This window comes from Psammomys obesus, unplaced genomic scaffold (assembly GCF_907164565.1).
Source record: "Psammomys obesus unplaced genomic scaffold, mPsaObe1.curated_primary_1811, whole genome shotgun sequence".
Classification (NCBI taxonomy): domain Eukaryota; kingdom Metazoa; phylum Chordata; class Mammalia; order Rodentia; family Muridae; genus Psammomys; species Psammomys obesus.
Genome location: NW_026590663.1, coordinates 7,826,007 through 7,845,781, shown reverse-complemented (window position 1 = coordinate 7,845,781; position 19,775 = coordinate 7,826,007). Strand labels below are relative to the sequence as shown.

The 19,775-nt window shown below is 54.2% G+C and overlaps 1 protein-coding gene across 1 annotated transcript in view; it reads right to left on the bottom strand.

The window, feature by feature from the left end:
- Window positions 1-3,310: 3,310 nt before the first annotated feature.
- Snd1 (staphylococcal nuclease and tudor domain containing 1) overlaps window positions 3,311-19,775 on the bottom strand; it is a 397,879-nt gene continuing 381,414 nt past the window's right edge. Inside the window, exons 17-24 of the mRNA XM_055608222.1 lie at window positions 17,276-17,464; window positions 11,892-12,033; window positions 8,831-8,954; window positions 7,901-7,970; window positions 7,056-7,169; window positions 5,512-5,715; window positions 3,996-4,040; window positions 3,311-3,902 (exon numbers count right to left, since the gene is read on the bottom strand). Coding sequence (XP_055464197.1) covers window positions 3,837-3,902; window positions 3,996-4,040; window positions 5,512-5,715; window positions 7,056-7,169; window positions 7,901-7,970; window positions 8,831-8,954; window positions 11,892-12,033; window positions 17,276-17,464 — 954 coding nt within the window. The 3' untranslated portion in view covers window positions 3,311-3,836. The remainder of the gene's footprint in view (window positions 3,903-3,995; window positions 4,041-5,511; window positions 5,716-7,055; window positions 7,170-7,900; window positions 7,971-8,830; window positions 8,955-11,891; window positions 12,034-17,275; window positions 17,465-19,775) is intronic.

The window sequence follows — 19,775 nt, the reverse complement described above, 5'->3', positions numbered from 1 at the left end:
GACGCTGCTCAGTAGACACCCCTGTTCTCTCACACATCACAACTGCAGGCTTCTTTCGTTTCTTTCTTTTTTTTTTCTTCTTCCTTTTTGCAGTGCTGAGGTTTGAACCAGGGTCTCCTTGTCCTAGGTGAGGATTACACGGCTGAGCTACACACGCAGCTCAGACCCCTGATTCTGCTTGGCTTCTAGATGCGCTGATCGGTCCTTTTCAATGCCTCTGTATGTTCTCAGAGGCTGGTTGTGGGCATCACACCGGTGACCGTCTCTCTCTGGCGTTGGGTGGGGTAGGCGCCTGCTGTGCTCATCACTCTGTTACCTCTTTTCATCAAGTGTCCCCAGTGCTTCAGGCGCCACTGCTGAGCTCTGCCTTCTTTGTAACAAGCAAGCGTGTATTCAGAGAGCTCAGAGGAGAAGGTAAACACAGACACTTATGTCCCCTCGTGGGTCTAAAACATGGCAAGTTGAAGGAGTGGACACACAGGAATCTATACAACGGGAGTCTACTAAATGAAAACATCACAACGAGGTGGGACTGGGGGGCAGAAGCACAGAGCAGGCAAAGTCCGTCTCTCAGGACCGAGGCTGGTGTGGGGGGGGGAGTGTGGGTGAAGTTGACAAGGGACGAGCTATCGATGGCCCGTGGCTGAGTGTGGCTGTTTGTATGGCTATGTTTGTGTGCTGGGCTGTGCCCTTGTAACTGGTTAAGTTTTCTGAATCTGTTTTTTACGTGTGGCATCTGCCCAACAGGCAAGGAGCAATGTGCAGCAGCTGAGGCCTAGGGATGCCTGCGGCTCTCATGGATCTTCCTGCACAGTGAAGCAGCCTGCTGGGTCAACCAAGCACACACCCGGGGAAGGATGACAAGACACTAGGGGACCAAGGCTCACGGTGCCATCTTCCCCACCTGCTAGCTGCCAAGCTGCCGGGTAGAGGGTGGTGCACGGGCCCCAGCCCGCCTCCCCAGGCTGCTGGCCAACCTAGTGTAAATATTATTACACTCCCACGCATCTGAAGGACGTTAATTATTAAAACACATGCCACCCAGGGTAGTGCACTGTAATTAGGTTCAAATTAAATTAGCATCCTCTTGTAATTAGGACATCAATAACCACTCTTGAGGCTCCGGCTCTCCAGCCTCTCCCTATTGCTTCCCAACATGGGCTAATGCAAGAAAAGGGGTCCATTCAACTAACTCTCCCCAGGATGTAGAAATAATCAAGCCAATAAATAAGGCGGGACAGCTGTGGGAGCCCTTTCCTCCACTGCCTGTCTTCTCTGCTGGCCCCGTGTGTAGCAGAGAGAAGGTGATGATCACTGAGAAGGGGCTTCAATATCAGTATCTTCCTATTGGCCCAGGAACTCCCAGCACACAGCCAGAGATGGGCACGCCGTGCCTACCAGCTAGCAGACCAACTTTCTCCTGTTCCCCTGGGAAGTTTCTCCAGCCACTTGGGCCAGGGCCTTAGATCCTTGACACCCTAGGAACTACTGAGTTTTATTCTTGTACGGCACTGGCTGCCTCCTTACCTAGCCTCCAGGCTCTGGAGGCCTCAAAATGGCCCTGACACTTGCTGGATCCATGCAGAGCACCTAAGTGCTTTCTGGGTATTAACCTGTCTAGCAGAGGCAAGAAGGGAATGAACAACTTGGGGGGAGGGGGCGTAACTGAAAAGGCACAGAGAATGGGCAGAACCCATGGTTCCAAAAGCCTGGGCACTCCGGCGCTCCGCCGGTGTGGCTTGCGAGTGTTGGCACTGGGCCAGCAAGGATGGAGACAGCATGGCAGTGCACTCTCGCAGGAGTGCCTCCTTCAGTCCCGCAGCCTCGGCCCAGCGCCTGCTGCCTGCTGCGGTCTGCTCTCGGGAGAGTCCTCAGCAGCTCAGCAGGTGTGGCAGAGACAGGCACAGCATGCTGGAGCCTACAGCAGAGCCTGCCTACCTGGTGACTGCTCTGACCTTTGTCTAAACCAGCCTTGGGAGAGAAAGGAAATCAGAAGTGGGAAGGCTCAGGCATAATTTCAGCTGGAAAACTAAGGAAGGCTTATCCTTGTGTGCAGATGTAACCAAGGCAACTGTTACAACAGGGAGATGATTTCAGACCCTTTTACAAAGAGTGGGTTGGCATTCTGCCCCTCTGCCGACGGCGCTCACTGTGAGTGCACAGCGCCCTGCCTGTGGCTTTCCTGGGAGCACTGCGGAGGTAAAGAGCAGGCATTCACTTCTCTATGGACCAAAGCGGAGTGGAGCCAGAGTGAAAGCATGATTGCCTACTGGGGGCCACAGTGTCTCCAGGAGTGGGACAGGTGACAGGGTCATGTGACCATCACTCTCATGACTTGGCTGACACCCCCAAGGGCTGCAAAGAGTCCTGGGGATGTGGTTCCCTCGACTGTAAAGGGTCTGAGTCAAGGAGTACAGGTACTTGTTCTCAGCAGCTCTGCGGGGCTCATGAGAGGAAAGCAAGCACAGGGGTCCGAGAGCTGAATGGACTCCATGTTTCTCCCCGACTGCCCTCCTTGTTTCTGTTCTTGTCTTCTTTAAGACAGGCTTTTCCTGTATAGCCCTGCTGTCAGCCTGCCTCTGCCTCCAGAGCGCTGGGGACTAAAGGTGTACACCACCATGATCCAACTACAAGAATTATTAATTTTTTCAACTGTGTGTATGTACCTGTGTGGGGGTATATCCATGAGAGTGCTTATCTGTCTGTCTATCTCTCTATATCTCTATCTATCTATCTATCTCTCTATATCTCTATCTATCTATCTATCTATCTATCTATCTATCTATCTATCTATCTATCTATCTATCTATCTATCTATCTATCTATCTATCGGTGTTGGGGATTGAACCTAGGGTCTCACGCATGCTAGGCAAACAACTGTATCAGTAAGCTATAGGCCTAGCCATTTTTAAACTTTCTTTTTGAGACAAGGTCTACATTGTTCAGGCTTGACCTTGAAGTTCTCTAGTTCAAGCTGGCCTGGAATTGGTCATCTCCCTGCCTCAGTCTCCTGAAGCTGGGGCACTGCCTGAACTACTAGGCCCAGCTTACTCTTAATGCAGTGTGCTCACGGCAGGAACTGGAGAGTCCTCCCTTGCTGGGCTCACGCTTTGGATGACCTGAGGGACATCCCGCACTGCAGGCCATGCCACTCTGCAGCACAGCCATGGGCAGCGAGCCGAAGGAGACGTCCTCTCCGCGGCAGGACGGCTGCAGGACCTACCACCTCGGGGCTGCCTAGAACGAGCGCAGCCTTGCTGTTAGGGACAGTCACCACCCCTCCTGCTGGCTCCACCGTGACGGTAAGGGCTGCAGACAGCAGGTACTAGTTTATTGGGTCTCAAAGGCTTTAAATACAGACCAGGCTGGTGGGGGCGGGTCGATATAGACACACCGTAATTTGAGAATGAACAAATCAGAAGTCACATAATCAACATTTGGACAGGAAGAAGGTGGTGCCAGCTGATAGCTGCCTCGGTGTCACGATTATACCCTTCGCTAAGACAAAGTCTTTCATGGTTCTTTCCTGATTTGAAGACAATTAAAAACAAAACAAAACAAAACAAAACAAACAAACCATCCACAAACCCCCAAATAAAAATACACAATCATCTGGGAGAGACTGGATGGCAGTGCCACTGTGATGGTCAGCCCCCAGCAAGCCTTGGGCTCCCCACCCCCAGCTCCGGCGCTGCCAACCACACAGAAGGTTTCTGTACACTGAAGCAAAGCTGGACCCAATCTATGCTCCCCCAACCAGGTCTGGAGTGGAGAACAGCCTCCTGGCAGAGGGAGAGGGTCTGGCATCAGCGGGGCTGGCTGCCAGGCAGTTCTCCTTAGCGGCTGTAGCCAAACTCATCGGCGTCATCAGCTCGGAAGTCTCCATAGCGCCACAGGTTCAGCTGTGAGGGAGACAGAACAGCATGCTCTTCAGGGACGCCACACGACACACCTCTCAAACTCAACACCCCAGGAAGCCCCAGGCAAGAACTCACCCTGGCACTTTTGGCTGACTCCTGGGCATTCAGGTATTCTGTGATCTGAGGGACACAAGAAGACGGGAAGTGGTCAAATGGAGGTGTTCTTGAAGGAGCGACCAGGAGCAACCAAAAATGCTATTGCAGGTCAGTGGCCCTCCAGGGGGCCTGGTACTCAGGGCAAACTGCGTGTGTACAGTCCCTGGGACTGCTCAGCTCACATGCGCTGACCACGTGCCTGCATGGCTCCTATCTCGCTCGCCTGGAGTTATCCCACCTCTCAGGGCTTCCTCATGCCTCCCACAATGCCCCATTTAAAAGTGCGCTTTCCGCCCCTGATCCTCTCCAGACCAGACCTCTATTTTCCCCTTTCCACCACAGTCTTGTTTATTCCCACCACACCACTGCCTTGTTTACTCAGCCTACTTCTGTTCACTGTCTCACACCGGAATGCAAGTTCCACAGAGGAGGGCTACGGTTTATCTCTTCTCATTACACATGGGCAAGCGGGAACTCAACTTCGTGATGTGGGCAAAGGGAATTTTGGATAGCAGAAACATTAGGGACAGCTGCACGTGAGGACACGGGCATTCAAGACAGCCAGTGCCTCTGCCCTGCAAACCAACAAGACGCCACGTGGACTTACAGAGTGCAGAACAGAGGCCAGGCCAAAGAAGGACCTGGAAGGGGGATCAATGGGCTGAGTGAAGAGATGCAAAATGGAGAAGCTGGTGCTCATACACCGTGTTTCTCAGTGGGGAGGAGGCGCGGGCTAACTGCGTGTTGTCCAGTTAGTTCCAGTCTGCAAGCCGTGTAGCTGAGCGTCCTGTCAGCCCACCTGTCTAGAAGGGTCATATATTTGCCTCAGCTGGGAGGTAGGCTGGCTGGCAATGAGGCCATGGCTACTGCTTGCAGGAGGCTAGTAGACACTCAATGCATGGTGCCAAATGGAGGGGCTGCAGGTGATCCAGAACCCACATGTAACAGCCAACAGGTGCGAAGAGTGGGAAAGCTCCACACCTGACTCCAGGAGCATCGTGAGCATCCAGCCCGCTCTCTCAAGGACGCACCTCCATCTCAGCAATGGGGCTCCCAGTAGGCCGGAAGAGCCTTGGGGCAGTCTTTTGGAACATTTATGGCTACCACATGGCTAAGGGGGGTCCTGGGTAACAGGCTCTGGAGACTGTATGTTTGAGAAGAGGACTGGCAGGTTGTGACCGTCTGTGCCACCCCTGGCAAAGCTCCCCGGCCTGCCGACTGCAGCACATGCACAGGGAAACTTTCTGCTCTAGTTTGCAGCTGCATTCTCAGCCAAACCCGCAGCCAATTAATTTGTGCTTTAATTAGATTTTTTAAAAACCCCAACAAACCCAAATCCATTATCTTTCCCCAGCAGGACCAGGAGGCTGGTGGACCCCGCTTCCTCGGGGGCTCCGGGTGCAGTGGCCAGCCTCTCATCTGTGACACTGCTGACGGAGCAGGGTGTGAGCTCAGGGCCTGCTTCCAGGCTGCAGCCCCGCTCCGGATCACGTACCACTTTCTGGAACTGCTTCTCCTTGCGCACCTCCACCATGACCAGCCCCTCCTTCACCAGGCCCAGGCCCACGTCGCCTTTGGAGTCTGCGAACTGCAGGGTGACGTGGGGGCAGCTGGCGCTCAGGTGCTCCACATTGAGCAGGCACTGAGTGTTCTGGATGTCCCGCACCACGCTGTCCACAGCGTCTGTGCGCGCGTCCTCCTGCACAGGAATGAAGCCATGTTCGTGAGGGACAAAGGGCAAACAGCAGCTGCCAGGCTTCAGGGCCTGTGCCTCTCCCTTTATGTCTCTGTGAGGGACAAGCACCCTGGACACAAAGGACCCCTTCCTCTACTCCAACCAAATGCATGTAAACCATTCTCATACCCAACTTTTGGGCCCCCACCCGCCTGCCTTTTGTTTCTGAGGAAAAGCGGCCTTTTCTGCCCCAAACCTGACTGTTGCCCTAGCCCGCTCTAAACTTGCAGTCTTCTCCAGCATGCTGGCCCTACCACATCCTGGAGTCTCATCACATACCCCACCCTCACACACACCCCCAGCTCAATCTGTGGCACTCGCCCACCACATCTTCTGAGCTCTGTTTTCCCTTTGGCGCATTTTCTGAAAAGGTAGGAAGTTAGCGGTGACAACGCCTACCTTCCCACTTGGGTCTAGTGCCCTGCACACTGCCCACACACCTCTGCTCTGAGCACCAGGCTCCTCCTTGAAACTAAAGCCTCAGTCTGGAGCTGGAGCTCCCAGGGGAGTGGATGCTGCTGACTGGTTCTCTCTTCCTGGAAATTGGGGGGCTACAAATTTGAGCCTAGGTCCTCCTGCCCTCCCTCCCAGTCTCCTCCTGTCACATCTTTCACATTACTCTGCACCATCAGATGCCCTCACCGTTCTCATGTTCAAATCCTAATTCTAGGTCTTATCTCCCCTCCATCTGACCCTGCTGTGGCACTGTGGAGACCGCAGAAGCCCTTGGCCAAGAGCAACATATCCATGTGTTGGGAATTTAGCAGCATCTTGGCTTCCTCTGCCTCACCCCACCTCTCTGATATTACCATGTGTCTCTGAGACTTGGTGTCCACTCTCCTTTTCCTAACCCCCCAGAGGGGGTGGGGGTGGCTGCCTGTCCCTCCAGCCTAGCCTTTTACGACCACCTCCAATCTCCCCCAACTTATAAAGCTATCAAAACAGACCTGGCCATGCCACACTGGTTCAAAATGCTGCCGCTTCCCTCCTTGCCCAAGGTCCATGGCAGACGAGACCGCAATGTCCAGGCCCTAAATTACCTTTCTCGTCTCTTGCCACTGGCTACTACTCAGGATCCAGCTGTGGGGATGGAGTCTTTATTCTAGTGCACCTAAACTCAGCAGGCCTACCCACTGCTCAAGACCTAACTGAACTGCTAAGATGCCATCTTGTCTGGGCCATCTTCCCTTTGTTTCTAGGGTCAAAGCTGACCACAATTCCAGTCCCCTCACTACCAACAGAGAGCTGCAGCAATGGCTATGTCAACAGTCAGCGCCCGCTGAAGGGGCGGCATCTGTACTCACATCCTGGGGCACCTGGATGAAGGCGAAGGCATACTCTGTGGCTTGAGCTGGCAACACACGCGTGCTGAAGGCAGGTGGCAGGGCACCCAGGCGGGTGGATGGCAGGGTCTCTCTCTATAGAGGAAGCACCGGAACAACAATATCACACACCCAGTGACCCCTGGCTTTAAGGATGACTCTGCACCAGGCTGCTGGGAACCCCCGCTGTGAGTCTTTTTCCTGTTCCTTGGCTCCGTTTTGTTGTGCTAGTCTCACAGGCTTCTGTGGTTGGTGAAAGCAGCTGTGGGTGGGACGCTGCTACCCTGTGCCCACTCACTCTGGGCCCTGCACTGGCACGCCTGTGGGCTCCAGCTAGTTAGGATAATCACGGAGATGCCCGGGTTTGCGTCATTACACTTCCTTCCTTCCAGTACCCATCTCTCTGCCCCACAGGCCTCCTGTCCAGCACTCCACAGGGTGCTCATATCAGGAAGGGTCCTGACAGCTGGACACACTTAGGGTTCTGGCCCAGGCGGGTGGAGTCACTCCAACCTCTTCACTGTGTGCTCCCAGATAACAAGATGAGGATATGGACCCAGCTCTGGACTTCCTGCTAGCAGATCCTGTCTTATCCTTGAGGGATTAAAGGACAGGGGATAGCCCCGGCCACACCTCAGGAGTGTCAAGTTTTTGCCACATTTACCTGTGTTTCCTAGTTGTTCAGGGAGCCCAGCCTGTTTTCTGAGGAGCAGAGGCCCCCAATGTATATGTCCCATCAGTAAGCTTAGGAGCTGGACTTGAGCGAGGGGCCACTGTGCCTGCCGGCCCCTGCCCTGCCTGCTTTTCACCCTGGTCCCAGCACTCACGTTGCCGTAGTCAATGTAGAAGACGTGCACTCTGGCAGGGGACTCCACCTTTTCCACCCGGGCACGGTACCTGCAACGGCACCACAGTCAGAGCTCACAGGACAGCCCCAGGGATCTGACCTCTCTGGGGCCACAGCATGTCCTGCCCAGGGCCTCTGGCTGTCACAGAGGACAGTTTTTATTCCACAGAGGCCCAGCCTCAGGGAGTGGGCAGCATCCACAGGAGCTGGAGTGGAGCGGGGAGCAAGGGAGGGAGAAGGGGAACATGTGGAGTAGATTAATGTGTCCTTGGGGCATAAAGCAACAAGAGTAATGACTGGATGGATGGCTACTGTTCAATCCCAGCACACTAAACAGCAGCTGGAATTAGCCGGCAGAGCTGTCTGGGAGGCTGGAGCAGGGAACAGATCCAAGTCACTTCGTCGCCCTAGGAAGGCCATGGGGCTCTACCCTTGGTAGTTTACACATGAGTGACCTTCCGGCCTGGGAATACTACTGCTTGTACCCCAGACAGCAGAGGTGGAGGGCTGGACGGCTGGTCTGTGCTCACTGTGAACAAACCTCCACCTGACTCCTGACATCATTCTTCCTGCTAGCAGATCCTCGTGTCTTATCCTTGAAGGACGAAAGGACAGTTGATAGCCACTGCCAGCTTACTGTGAGGAGTGAGGGCTGGTAGGAGGCCATCAGCTGCCAGCATTACTCTCCCGGTGTTCTCAGGACAAAGGGAGTGGCACCACTTTAGCCTATGACCCCCAGAGGCTGGTTAGATGACCCCCGCCTCGGGGGATACCCAGGAGGCCTGGCAGAGGCTGCTACCAACAACCCCACAGAAAGCAGACGCTTGTGCAAATGCAGTTCTGTAGGCCTGTGCCCCAGGGCCCTTCTCCATCCTTAAGCCCCGCTTTCCTGCTGGTTCGAGTGGCTCACCATTCTCCATCCACAAATTTGGCAATGCAGAAGTCTCCCCGGCGGGGGGCATAGGAGCCCTCTACAGGGGGGTGGTTGGAGATATCATTTCGCATGTTCTCCATCAGCTTTTCCAGCTGGGTGCCTGCAGGGAAAGAGAGGGCAGTGAACCACGCTGTGAGTTCCAGAGGGCGCCACGCACTGGCTACCTCGGCCCATGTAGGGCAGTCCTTTGTGGCTCTCACTCAAGAGGCTTCACTCCAGCCACATTCAAAAACATGCTGGTGACTTGCTGTTACCTGCTGTTATCAGGGGCCTTGCATGCACACACTTTTCTGACGTACTGGCCAGGGCCTCAGGAGCCCTGAGAAACGTGCCGGGGTGTTCTAAAGTCTTTTTCAAGGACTGGGGTGGAACACAGGGCCTAAGTACACTAGGGAACTATCTTATTACTGAGGTGCATATCTTGTGGCAGGTCTTGACTAGGGAGGCAGGAAGGAAAACAGATACTGAGCAAGCTTCTGGAACAAGAGCTGGTATGTAGCCTGGACCCCATTTTTACAAGAGTCAGCTCCTGGGTTGGACTTCATGATTAGCAGAAACCACTCTGCCCAGATTCTCTTGGGGGGTGAAAGGATGGATTCCTTACGACCACAGACAGGAAAGGATCTCAGAATCAGAGCCTTGAAAGGGATTCTCTGAGTGTGGCCCAGGGGGCCCACCTACTCACAGGCACTCTGGTGCCCCGCCCCTGTGACGTACCTGCTGCAGGTAAACTCTTGCTGCTTACGTAAAGCATCTTGACCAACTCCTTCCCTACCCCCACTTGGCCAGGCATCCATCCCCTGTGGCCTGTCCTTTCATGGCCCTTCCGGTCCAGATGCCCCCTTACCCTCACAGCCTCTTTGCTCTCTTCTGCCTCAGGTGCAGAATACACGACTCTTGTAGTTAAACTTGCCACCACCCGCCCTTTACACATCCTTGCCTGTGTTTGTGTTTCTGCCATTACACCATGAGCTCCTTCAGGGCACAGACCGTAGCTCACTTGATTGCTTACTTGCACAGGCCTGGTAGGATCCTCAGTGCATGCAGGGTGCTTAATAATTCAACCACACTGAAGTGATCTCTGCCTATGCAACACATGTCCTCTTCTAGGGCTGCTGTGCACCCATGGCCCTGGCACTCATTCAACCGAGAGGTGAGGCCTCTGGCTTCCTCCAGAGTGCTCCCTGTCCACAGATACCCAAGTTCCCAGGACTGGGAAGCACCCTTTACGTTGGCAGCTGTGCCTGAACTTGCTCTACTTTTAATTTATTCAATTTTTAGGTTCCTAGGCAACAGAAAGAAACAGGCTTGTGCCTCCTGCCAGCAGCCGCAGCCTCCTGGAGGTCCTTATATAGGGTGTGATTGGTCACTTGCAGCTAATATTTTTATCAGACCCTTTGTGAAGATGGGCTTTAATAGAAAGGGGACAGGGTGAGGATGTGCCTCAAGGGGTCCGCACAGTTCGGAGAGGGAGCTACAGGTCCTGCGCTAATTCTCACAGACTGAGAATTAGCAGAGCCACCTGAGGGCTGCAGAAGCCTCCCCGTACTTACCACGAGAAGTCAGTGACAACAGTCTAGGAATGCTGGCTTTCTTTAGTCCTTTTCCTTCCCTATTTCTGCCGTGGACACCACTCTTTCCAAATATTTTGGCTTTCTAAAGCAGGCAGAGACAGCGTGATGGGGTTCCCCGATGAGGGAGTCTTTGCCTCTGCACACAGTGGGGCCAGTTCGGGTGGTCCTTTCTAGCTGGAGCCTGAGGGTGGTGCCTGTCCCCGGACAGGGACCACGTAGGCCTCCTCCCATAGGCTCGATGGCCATTTTAGCTGTCCCTCTGCTCACGCACAGACCTAATTTCTACTTAGACCCTGTGAGGTAAGAGTCCTTCCCCAGGCTGGAGAGATGGTTCAGAGGTTACGAGAACTGGCCTTTCTTCCAAAGGTCCCGAGTTCAATTCCCAGCAACCACATGGTGCCTCACAACCATCTCTAATCAGATCTGGCGCAGGCAGAATATGTATAAATAATAAATAAATCTTAAAAAATAAAAAAGTCCTTTCCCATCATGCAACCCAGTCTGGAGGCTGGCCGACCTCAGGAGAAACAAATCCCCAAGGCTTATCAACTTCACCCTCCTCCACTTTTTCTCTTCCCAAGCAGCGTCAGCTCAGGATGAGGAAGACAAGTTCCTTGGTGAAATGAGCAAGGAACAAAAGCCGCTGTCTGGGGAATGTCGTTAGAAGGGAAGTAGCTGAGACGGACTGTGGCAACCTGGAGTGGGTCTGAGGGAAGACTGAGGAAGCCAGGCAGCCTGCCGTTCCTGGGGCTGCCCATATCTGCACAACCCTTTGCCAGGATTTGGCTCCTTGCACCCACCCGAAGGACGCTCTAAGAGCTTGTCCCTCTATTCGCAATGAAACTGCTGCCCGCCCAGAGAGGAGTGAAGAGGAGGGAGGCCAGGGAAATAGGAGCGGCGGATAAGCTTGCTGCCAGAATTGTCTCCACTGAGGTCTCTGTGTGGGGGGCCTGGCCATCGAGTGGCAGGCTGAGGAGAGGAGACCGGGGAAGGTCCCTCACAAAGACTGCCAGGGGAGAGCTTCCCCTCGAGCCTGCTTGTTGCCATGGAAACTGGCCTTACACTTGTATACTAACCTCTGTAGTAGAAACCCCTGCCGGAGAGAGGGACAGGCTCCCACCCCTCTAGTCCTCCCTAAGAAGAGGGCTCTCTGACCACATCAGACAATCTACTCCATGATTCCTGACACACTCAGGCAACAAATCCTCACACCCGCCCTGCCAGGGGTGTCTGGGAATAAAAGCATTACCTAAGAGTCTCAGCGAACCACTGAGATGAATCTGTAATGTCACCTGTCCTCAGAGGACTCTCCTGGCCTGCCATATGTCCACTCCAGGGCTCACTTGTGGGTGCCTGAGGTGATCCTTAGGCCCAGTGAGGTGGAGACAGGGCGGCAGCAGCTGTGAGTCCCTTGGGGGTCTCTAGAGCACTGGGGTCTGTGAGGGCAGCACACGGGCACTCACCTGTCTCCACGTCCTGCACATAGAAGTGCAGGTCGTCTGTGATCTCGGTCACGAACACCGGCTTGTAGCTGGCGGAGCGCTCCTTCTCCTCCAGCACGGGTGTCACCTCCTCCACAGGCCTCTCCTCATAGTGGGCCCAGACCTGCAGGTGTGGCAGTGAGGACAAGGCAGCTGGCAAGAGCATCGGTGAGGACACCAACTGGGGGTGCTGGGTAGACGGGGTCACCCTGGGTTAAGTTTGGGGTCACTTCGGGGCCAATTCTGAGCAGGAGGGGTGGAGTCTCTGGAGTTCCGGGGTAGAGGGTCACAATTCCGGCAGATATCACACTGGGAGTTTATTTAAAAACAGGCTCCAAGATCTCACCCTAGCTTTATTAAATTAGAATCTAAAAAGTCAGGGGGGGAAGAGTCAAACCAAAACCAAACCAAGTTCCTGTGACCCCACACACGGTGGAGCGTGAGGACCCGGCCAGTGAGCTGCCTTGACTCTGGGCTTCCCGCTCAGTCACTACATTCAGATCTCCATCTTCCCTCCCACAGTGCTCTGCAAGGTCGCCCTGCAGGTCACTCCTATGGCCGTTCCTGTCCCTGAAGCACTCCAAGGCGCAGCTGGAAGAGGGGCGCTTGTCTGTGTGCAGAGCTGTGTCTCCTTGGCTCTGCGCACCTCACCTCCAGCAGGTTGCTCTGGCCTCAGCTCAGAGGCTGGGCCACCTCTCTCCAACCTTCACTCCCTTCCTTCCTTCCCCATGCCCTGTGCCAGGGCTGCAGCAGTTCAGAAGCTGATTCGACGTGACAGCGTGTCAAGTCCAATCCTGCGGCCAGGAGATTAGCCAAGTAGTGAGGCCTGTCAGAGCAGGGGAGGGAGGTGGCTCTCCAGCTGAGCAGCAGGAAGCTGATGGAGAGCCAGGGGACAGGACCACACATGGCACCATGAAGACATGTTCAGTGGAAGAGGGATGGTTATTAGCCAGAAACTGGCACGCTCATTAGCACCATGACCCTTCTAAACATTCTCCAAGTATCAATTCATTTGAGCCCCACAGCAACCTTCTAAGCAGGGAAACTGAGGCACCCAGGTTTGCAGTCACAAGTAGGTCCGCGATGCTGGTTGGGTGTCCTGGAGGCAACAGGGGGCACAAGACTATGGGGAAAGCTCAGAAGGCACGCACCATTCCCTTTATCGCGCACCATTCCCTTTATCTCGTGCCTGACTAACTAGCCATCTCTGGGTCTGCTTCCTTTGATTAGAACATCAGCATACAGTCACTGCATTCTCAGCTAATGAGCAGATTCCTGGGAGGGCCCTGGAAGGAGCCGACAGGCAGGCATGCTGCAATTATGGAGTCTCCTTGGGTCACCCCCACACCCACACTTCCCTGTGAGAGCACTTTGTGGGATAGTCATGGATGTTTTCAGACAAGGCTCCGGGCTCTTTGTTTTTAGGCTTCTCCGGCTGGAAGGGGTCTACTTGGCCAGTCATTCTTATCGACCGGGCTCCCAAGGCTCTCTAGAGTCCTTGGAGCTCCACAGATCAATAGGGCTCACACTGCCTCTAAGACAAGCCTGTCATCACTGCCTTAAAAGGGCTGGCACTACCGCCAACCACCTTTCTGACCCTCAAGACTTCCCCTTCCTGCCAGTGCCCATGCTTCTCACCCTCAATCTCTCAGCACCCCAGTGCTTCAGTTGTCTGAGGCAGCCCTTTCTTGCCCTGCCTACTCTTTTCCAGCTGCCCCCTTTCCTAGCAGCTCAGTGAAGATTTGAGGCGTCTGTGCTGGCTGACAGTGAGGATCCTAGGTCTGGGAGCCATTCAGAGACACCCCCCCCCCCCCAACACACACACACACTTCCTGGGCTGTGGCTGTTGGGGAGTGTTCTTCTCAGCCTTGTTGATGAATCTGGAGCATACTGACAGGGTGAGAGCAGAAACTGCTAATGAGTCCTCAAGTGAAAGAGCCTCAGGCGACAGCATCAGGTTCCCTCCCTGGGGAAAGGGGGTGGAGCTCTGTTCCCCACAGGCTCAGGTGGGCAGCAAGCTGAGGCCACTGAAGATGCAATTCAAAGCCTGACAGATCCCCCCCCCTCCAGGTCAGACAGCCCACCTGGCAGGAGGAGAAGGGAGACCATGCTGTCACCTGGGCTGAGAAGTCAATGAAAGCAAGGTGCCTACCTAGGGAATGGCAGGTGCCAGAGGCTGCTAAGAAGCATAGGGTAGAAGAGGGAGAGCTGCTGCTCAGGAAAGGAAACTTGACTCTAAATGAGGACTCAACTCTTCCACTCTCTGGGCACTGGAGCCAGGAGGGTTCCTAGTCCTGGGGGAGGGGACGGCTCTGCCATTCCTAGGGACTTGGCAGCTGGTGGTCCCAGGCAGCTGGTAAATGCCAAGTATCTTTTTGATGGGATGGATGTGGTCCTCACCCTTAGATCAAACCTCTGCTGGCTCATGATGCCCTTGTACAGAGCCGTCTCAGGAGGAAAGGCAAGATGCTGCCGGGTAGGTGCAACTTGGCCCACAGCAGAGGGAGGGACTGGGAAAAGACCTCTTATGGCCCAGATGTTATCTGAGGTAATGAGTCTGGGGCAGCCTACACAGTTAGTCTTCCCTGATCCTGGGCCACTTCTGAGTGCATCAGTATGGAGAAGTCTCCCTGAGCTCTGAGCGTGGTAGGGTCTATGGCCAGGCTCAACAACAGCATGTCTTGTGCCTCAAGGCTAGGATCATGGTGAACCTGAACTGGGCCAAGGCGTTGCTGTGACCCTTCACGGCTCTGGCTACAGACCTAGCCCCTTCCCTCCTCTGCTCTTGCTCCAGGCTGTTCTGCCAAGCAAGTTTCTGATTTTCTCAGATTTCTTCTATATTGGGAGCTTTTTAGGGGCCCCTGTTGCTGTAGCTACCACCAGGCAAGGAGCCTATTATTCGGGGCATGGGCATCAAGTCAGAGTGGGTCAGGAGCAGAGGCTGTTTCTTTTCCTGGCTTCTTGCCCTCCATCCTTTCTCATCTTTGTGCTTCTTCCCAGGGAGCCCCAGACCCTCCTCCTGCCAGGGGAGAGATGTGCACACGGAATCTGCTGGCTGGAGTCCCTCCCATCTAAATCCTATTTAATATCCCTACTCACTGGGCTCTAAGGGTGTGACTGGCATGGAGCCAGGGTGGCCGAGGCCTTCAAATGCACAGCAAGGAGGCCAAGCTCAATAAAAACTAATCAATGGTCAATCCAGCCCTGTTCAAGGCCCTGCTGGGATGAGGGAGGGAGGAAAAGAGGGAGAGAGAGAGAGAGAGACAGACAGACAGACACAGAGACACAGAAAGAGTGTGTATGTGCCTCCTCTGACTCCCTCCTCGTACCAGGCTGGAACTCCTAAGTACAGAGGAAGGGGAGCGTCCTATGGGACACAGAGTGTGACTAAATAAGCACAGCAGGGCGGCAGCCAGTCTGAGGAGGCAGCTTCTGGCTCCTCCAGACAGACGCACTCACTAACGCTCTCACACAGTCACCCTGCCCGGATAGCCCTGCGCGCATCTGGCCTCACTGTGTCAGCACTGCCTTTCCTGGCTTAGCCTGTATGCACGTTTACACTCTCTGAGGGCAGCACCATCTTTCGTTCCTTAGCAGGGAAGCAGCCACTGGAAGTCACAGGTGGGACTCACTGACCACACCTGAGACAACCAGGTTAGTGTGGCCCAGCTGGTCCCCTGGATCCTGAGTGGACTGGGATTCGCAGTCTCGGGACTCAGGGGAATGGTAGCCCAGCACAGAGTGGCGTGCTGCATTTCAATTGGGCTGGCATAAAACTGTGCAGCTCATGTTAGTAATTAATCACTGGTAATTACGCCTTAGCATCATCAAGTGGCACCAGCAGAATGACAGCTAGGGTTCTTTCAGACAGCCTATGGTGCAGGGACTAAGGATGCTTCATGCTGTACCTGGCAGTGACCTGGCCTTCCCTGCCCTTACCCACGTCCCCCTCGAGTGTCCATTCTGAGCTGACACACTGAAGGAGGCAGCGTCTAGGCCCAGTGAGTTTTCATGCGTGGGGTAGTGGAGGGCTGCGCATTAGGCCCAGGTGCCTGTAATTCACAGCCTGGCCCTCACTGCTGCCATACTAGGCCTCTGTGTGTCTATTCTGAGATGGTTCAACCTGTCACAAAAAGCTGGCTCCACTGGGGTCCAGTCCCTGCCCAGACAGATGATACACAGATCTTTTTTTGGTTTTGTTTTGTTTTTCCAGACAGGTTTCTCTGTGTAGCCCTGGCTGTCCTGGACTCGATTTGTAGACCAGGCTGGCCTGGAACTCACAGGGATCGACCTGCCTCTGCCTCCCCCAGTGCTGGGATTACAGGTGTGCACCACCACGGCCGGCTGTGATGGCAGTCTTAAATTTAGCTGTCATAAAGAATTGTAACTGTCTTGTGGAAGCCAAGGCTGTCTGCCTCCCCTACCACTCTCAGGAGACGGGGTTTAAAGTGAGCAGGTGCTAGAGCAGGGAAGACAGGAATAGACAGTCTCTTGTGTCCAGCCTGGGTTTCTGGGCCACATCCTTCTGGAGTCTGTCTACCTGTGTTCTCTTGCCACCGAAGTGTATGACACCTGTCCCAAGTCCCAGAGGCTTATTAAAGACAGAGATCCCTAGGTTGAGTACTGAAGAGAAGGAGGCCCTGAGGTAGGAGGAAGAATGTGATGTGCTTAGGGGTGTAAAGACCCCAACTCCTATTGGCAGGTTATCTTGGCTTTGGGAAGGGAATCTCAAGCCAGACGGCTGCCCTATGGGAAGGAAACATTTATTCTTGGAACAATTTATGGTTCAGCATGGCTGTCTCAGGAAACCCTCTTCAAGCCCAGAGGAGCCCTGACAGATTGGTGGCCGGCTGATTTATCCCATTATTAGGCAGGCAATAAGTCAGGGGAGACAGGCTAGTGTGGGAGGGGGCCAGCAGAGCTCCCACCCCTAAGCCACAGAGTTCCTTAATAGTCAATTTGTTTCCAAAAAGCTTCTTTGGATCCACCTCCCTTGTCTCTTCAATGCACTGTCTGCAGAGAGACAGGCTGTAAATCTGCTGTTCTAAGGGCTTCGCACATCTCGCTAGGCTGCTGCCCTCCAGCAGTGGGAAGAAAATTCAGAGGTGAGATGCCCAGCCCCTTGGTGGGCACTGACAGAGAAGGGCAGGCTGACCCCAGGCTCTTTACCAGTGGCGTCTGGGTCACCTTCTAGACTCTCTAGCTGTAGGTCTGGGACAGCACTGGGAATGCTCCAGGCTGACAGCCCTGGCCCACCGCAGGTGCCTACACTGCCGCCTTACCCCTTGGCCCTTGGTGTGTGGGAAGGAGTAGGTAAGAAAAAGCATATGCGAGGGCACGGCTGGCACAACTGCCACACTTGGTACCTTCTCTTTCCTCTGCTTGGCGGCTTCCTCAGCGGACAGGAGGGGCTTGTAGTAGGCACTGCGCTCAGCAGTGAAGTGGACTTTGGAGAGCGCTTGCTCTACCAGCAAGACAGACAGGTTAGCCCCATCTATGTGCAGCCAGCCGATGAAGTTGCCAGCCTTATCCATGCTCTCCACCTCCACCTCCACCTGGAGACGAAAGACAGAGACATGTGTCAGCTCTGCATGTCCGGAGGTTGACAAGGGCACCACAGCTCTCAAGCCTCAGTCACTTCTATATTCATTTTATGTAGCAGAAGCAGCTAGACCCAGAGAAGTCCTGAGTCAGTGTACTGTTGACATGGCTACAGCCATGTTAAGGACGGCAATGCCTCAGCCTCATGGAAATGACAAAACCTTCCCCAAGTGAGGCTCGGAGGGATGAGCGGGAACGCTGACCATGTGCAGAAAACCCCCACTGTAGCTTTCTCCTGCCCCATGCTTACAGCCCGAAGACTGCTCCTACTGAGATCAGCTAAACCTGTCTCCTTGCTTGGTTATATGTGAAAATCCTGCCTTCCTGTTTATGTATGTAACAACCTGGCCTCTCTGCTCAGTGTAATTAACACAGTGTAATTAAACACACTGGCTTCAGCTTCTCCATCAGAGAGCCCAGACACCCGATCCCAGCTTTTCTGTGGTGTGTTTGTCTTTTCTTCATGTCCTCGATGATCGACTTAGGCTAATCCCTGCAGCCGTGCAGAGTGCAGCATTCTAGACTCATCATTCTGCTTTCTCTTCCCCCCTTCCTTTTGGCAGGGAGCTGCTGGGGTGCACTTGACTCAGTCTGGCTGACGAGGCCCTCTGCTTAGCTGTGTGAGAAGCAGACGGGATGCGCCCTACCCTCCCTCATCCACCCCGGCTCTGGTGGGGAAGACAGGCGGCTCAGGAGGAAGCTAATCCCTGGGGAGAGGGAGACTAAAAGGATTAGTGTTTAATGGAGGTGACTGAAGACACTTCCAGAAAGCCAGGGGAGGAGAGGACAGGTAAGGCAGGAGGGTGTGGGTGGAGCTGCATTAGCACAGGGTGTAGTTTGGGAAGGAGGGCATCTCTAGAGAAGGCCAACCTTCCGAAAGGAGAAAGTAGGTAGCTAGGTGGGGCCCTGACACAAGCCCAGACATTAGGTCAGAGTTTGGGGATATTTTAGACACTTTTCATGGACCCCAGAGTTGGCACAGACTCTGTTCCCCCAAGAGGGTGGCTCAAGGTTGTGGCTTTTGGGGAGGCTGACCTGCCCCTACCTCTGAAAAGCAATGGACCACGATAAATTTCTTCCTTGATTCTCTCTCGACCCTCGTTCTTCCTCAGTTAAAGGGGCCTATAAAAGCCTTTGCTGCTAAATGTAAAAACTTGTATTAATTTAAATGGCGTCAAGCTCGATTAAGCAATAAAATGAATGTCTAAATACCTGGGAATTCTCAAAGCCTGAGCTGGTGCCAGTGGCAGAGGGCTAGAAGTAATGAGAGTGGGTAGTTGGGAAATGTCTGTGACTTTACCAAAGTAAGCAGAGATGCTTGGGATGGGGAGGGGCGGGAACAAGATAACGGGATAATAGGTAAAGGGGCAGGCCCAGGGAGGCAGGACGCCTGCAGCTTCATTTGTACCCTGCTTTGGTCCTAAGCCCATTCCTAATCCTCTGAAGAGGCAGTTTAGATTGGGGTGTGGCAATGAAGGGGAGATGCAGGTCTGAAGAAAAGAGTGTTGTACAGATTCCCTTTGGCTTCACTGCTGAATCTGCGGACAGAGGTGGAGCTGGACAGGGCACTACCAGGGAAACGTGGGCGGCCCGACCTGTCATTTTACACAGCCTCCAGCCGGCCAGGATCACCTTCTCCCTGGCCCCCACAGCCTGTCCTCAGGAGCAGTCTTCCTTCTGCTGAAGTAATCCTGGTCCCTCTACTTAGGACCTTTGTAGCTCTTCAGCAGAGCCTACGTGCAGTGGGGAGAGCCAGCAGTTAGTGCCCAGCAGGTACAAAGGCCAGCTTTCTCCATTCTCCGAGTCTAGCAGTTGACTTGCAGAGAAGGACAGTTGGTGCTTTAAGGGTTCGATGCTCTGATCCACCCTGCAAATGCCCAGGGCATGGCAAGCTGGAGGGTCCTGCAGGGAGAGGACTGGGTGAGCTGAAGAGGCCATTAGGCCTGCAATAACAGGATAAGCACAGTGGTGGGCGTGACGTCACTATGGAAGACCACCTTTCCTAACTTGCCAAGTCTTACCAACAGGCTAAGACCGAGAAGCAGTAGGTCTCAGAGGAGCTCGGGGGCGGCAGTGGGAAGAAGAGACAGGCTGTTTGCCTTGTATTTGGAAGCTCAGGGGACATGTGCCCAGCCAAAAGCAAATGGGGCTGGTTCAGTTCCCAGCCAACATGGAGTCCAATCCCACACCAGCTTCCTCCTTCCCTGACCTGTAGTGTTCCACAGTCTTAGTAGCCAAGTTCCCCACCTCCTACAACAGAGGATG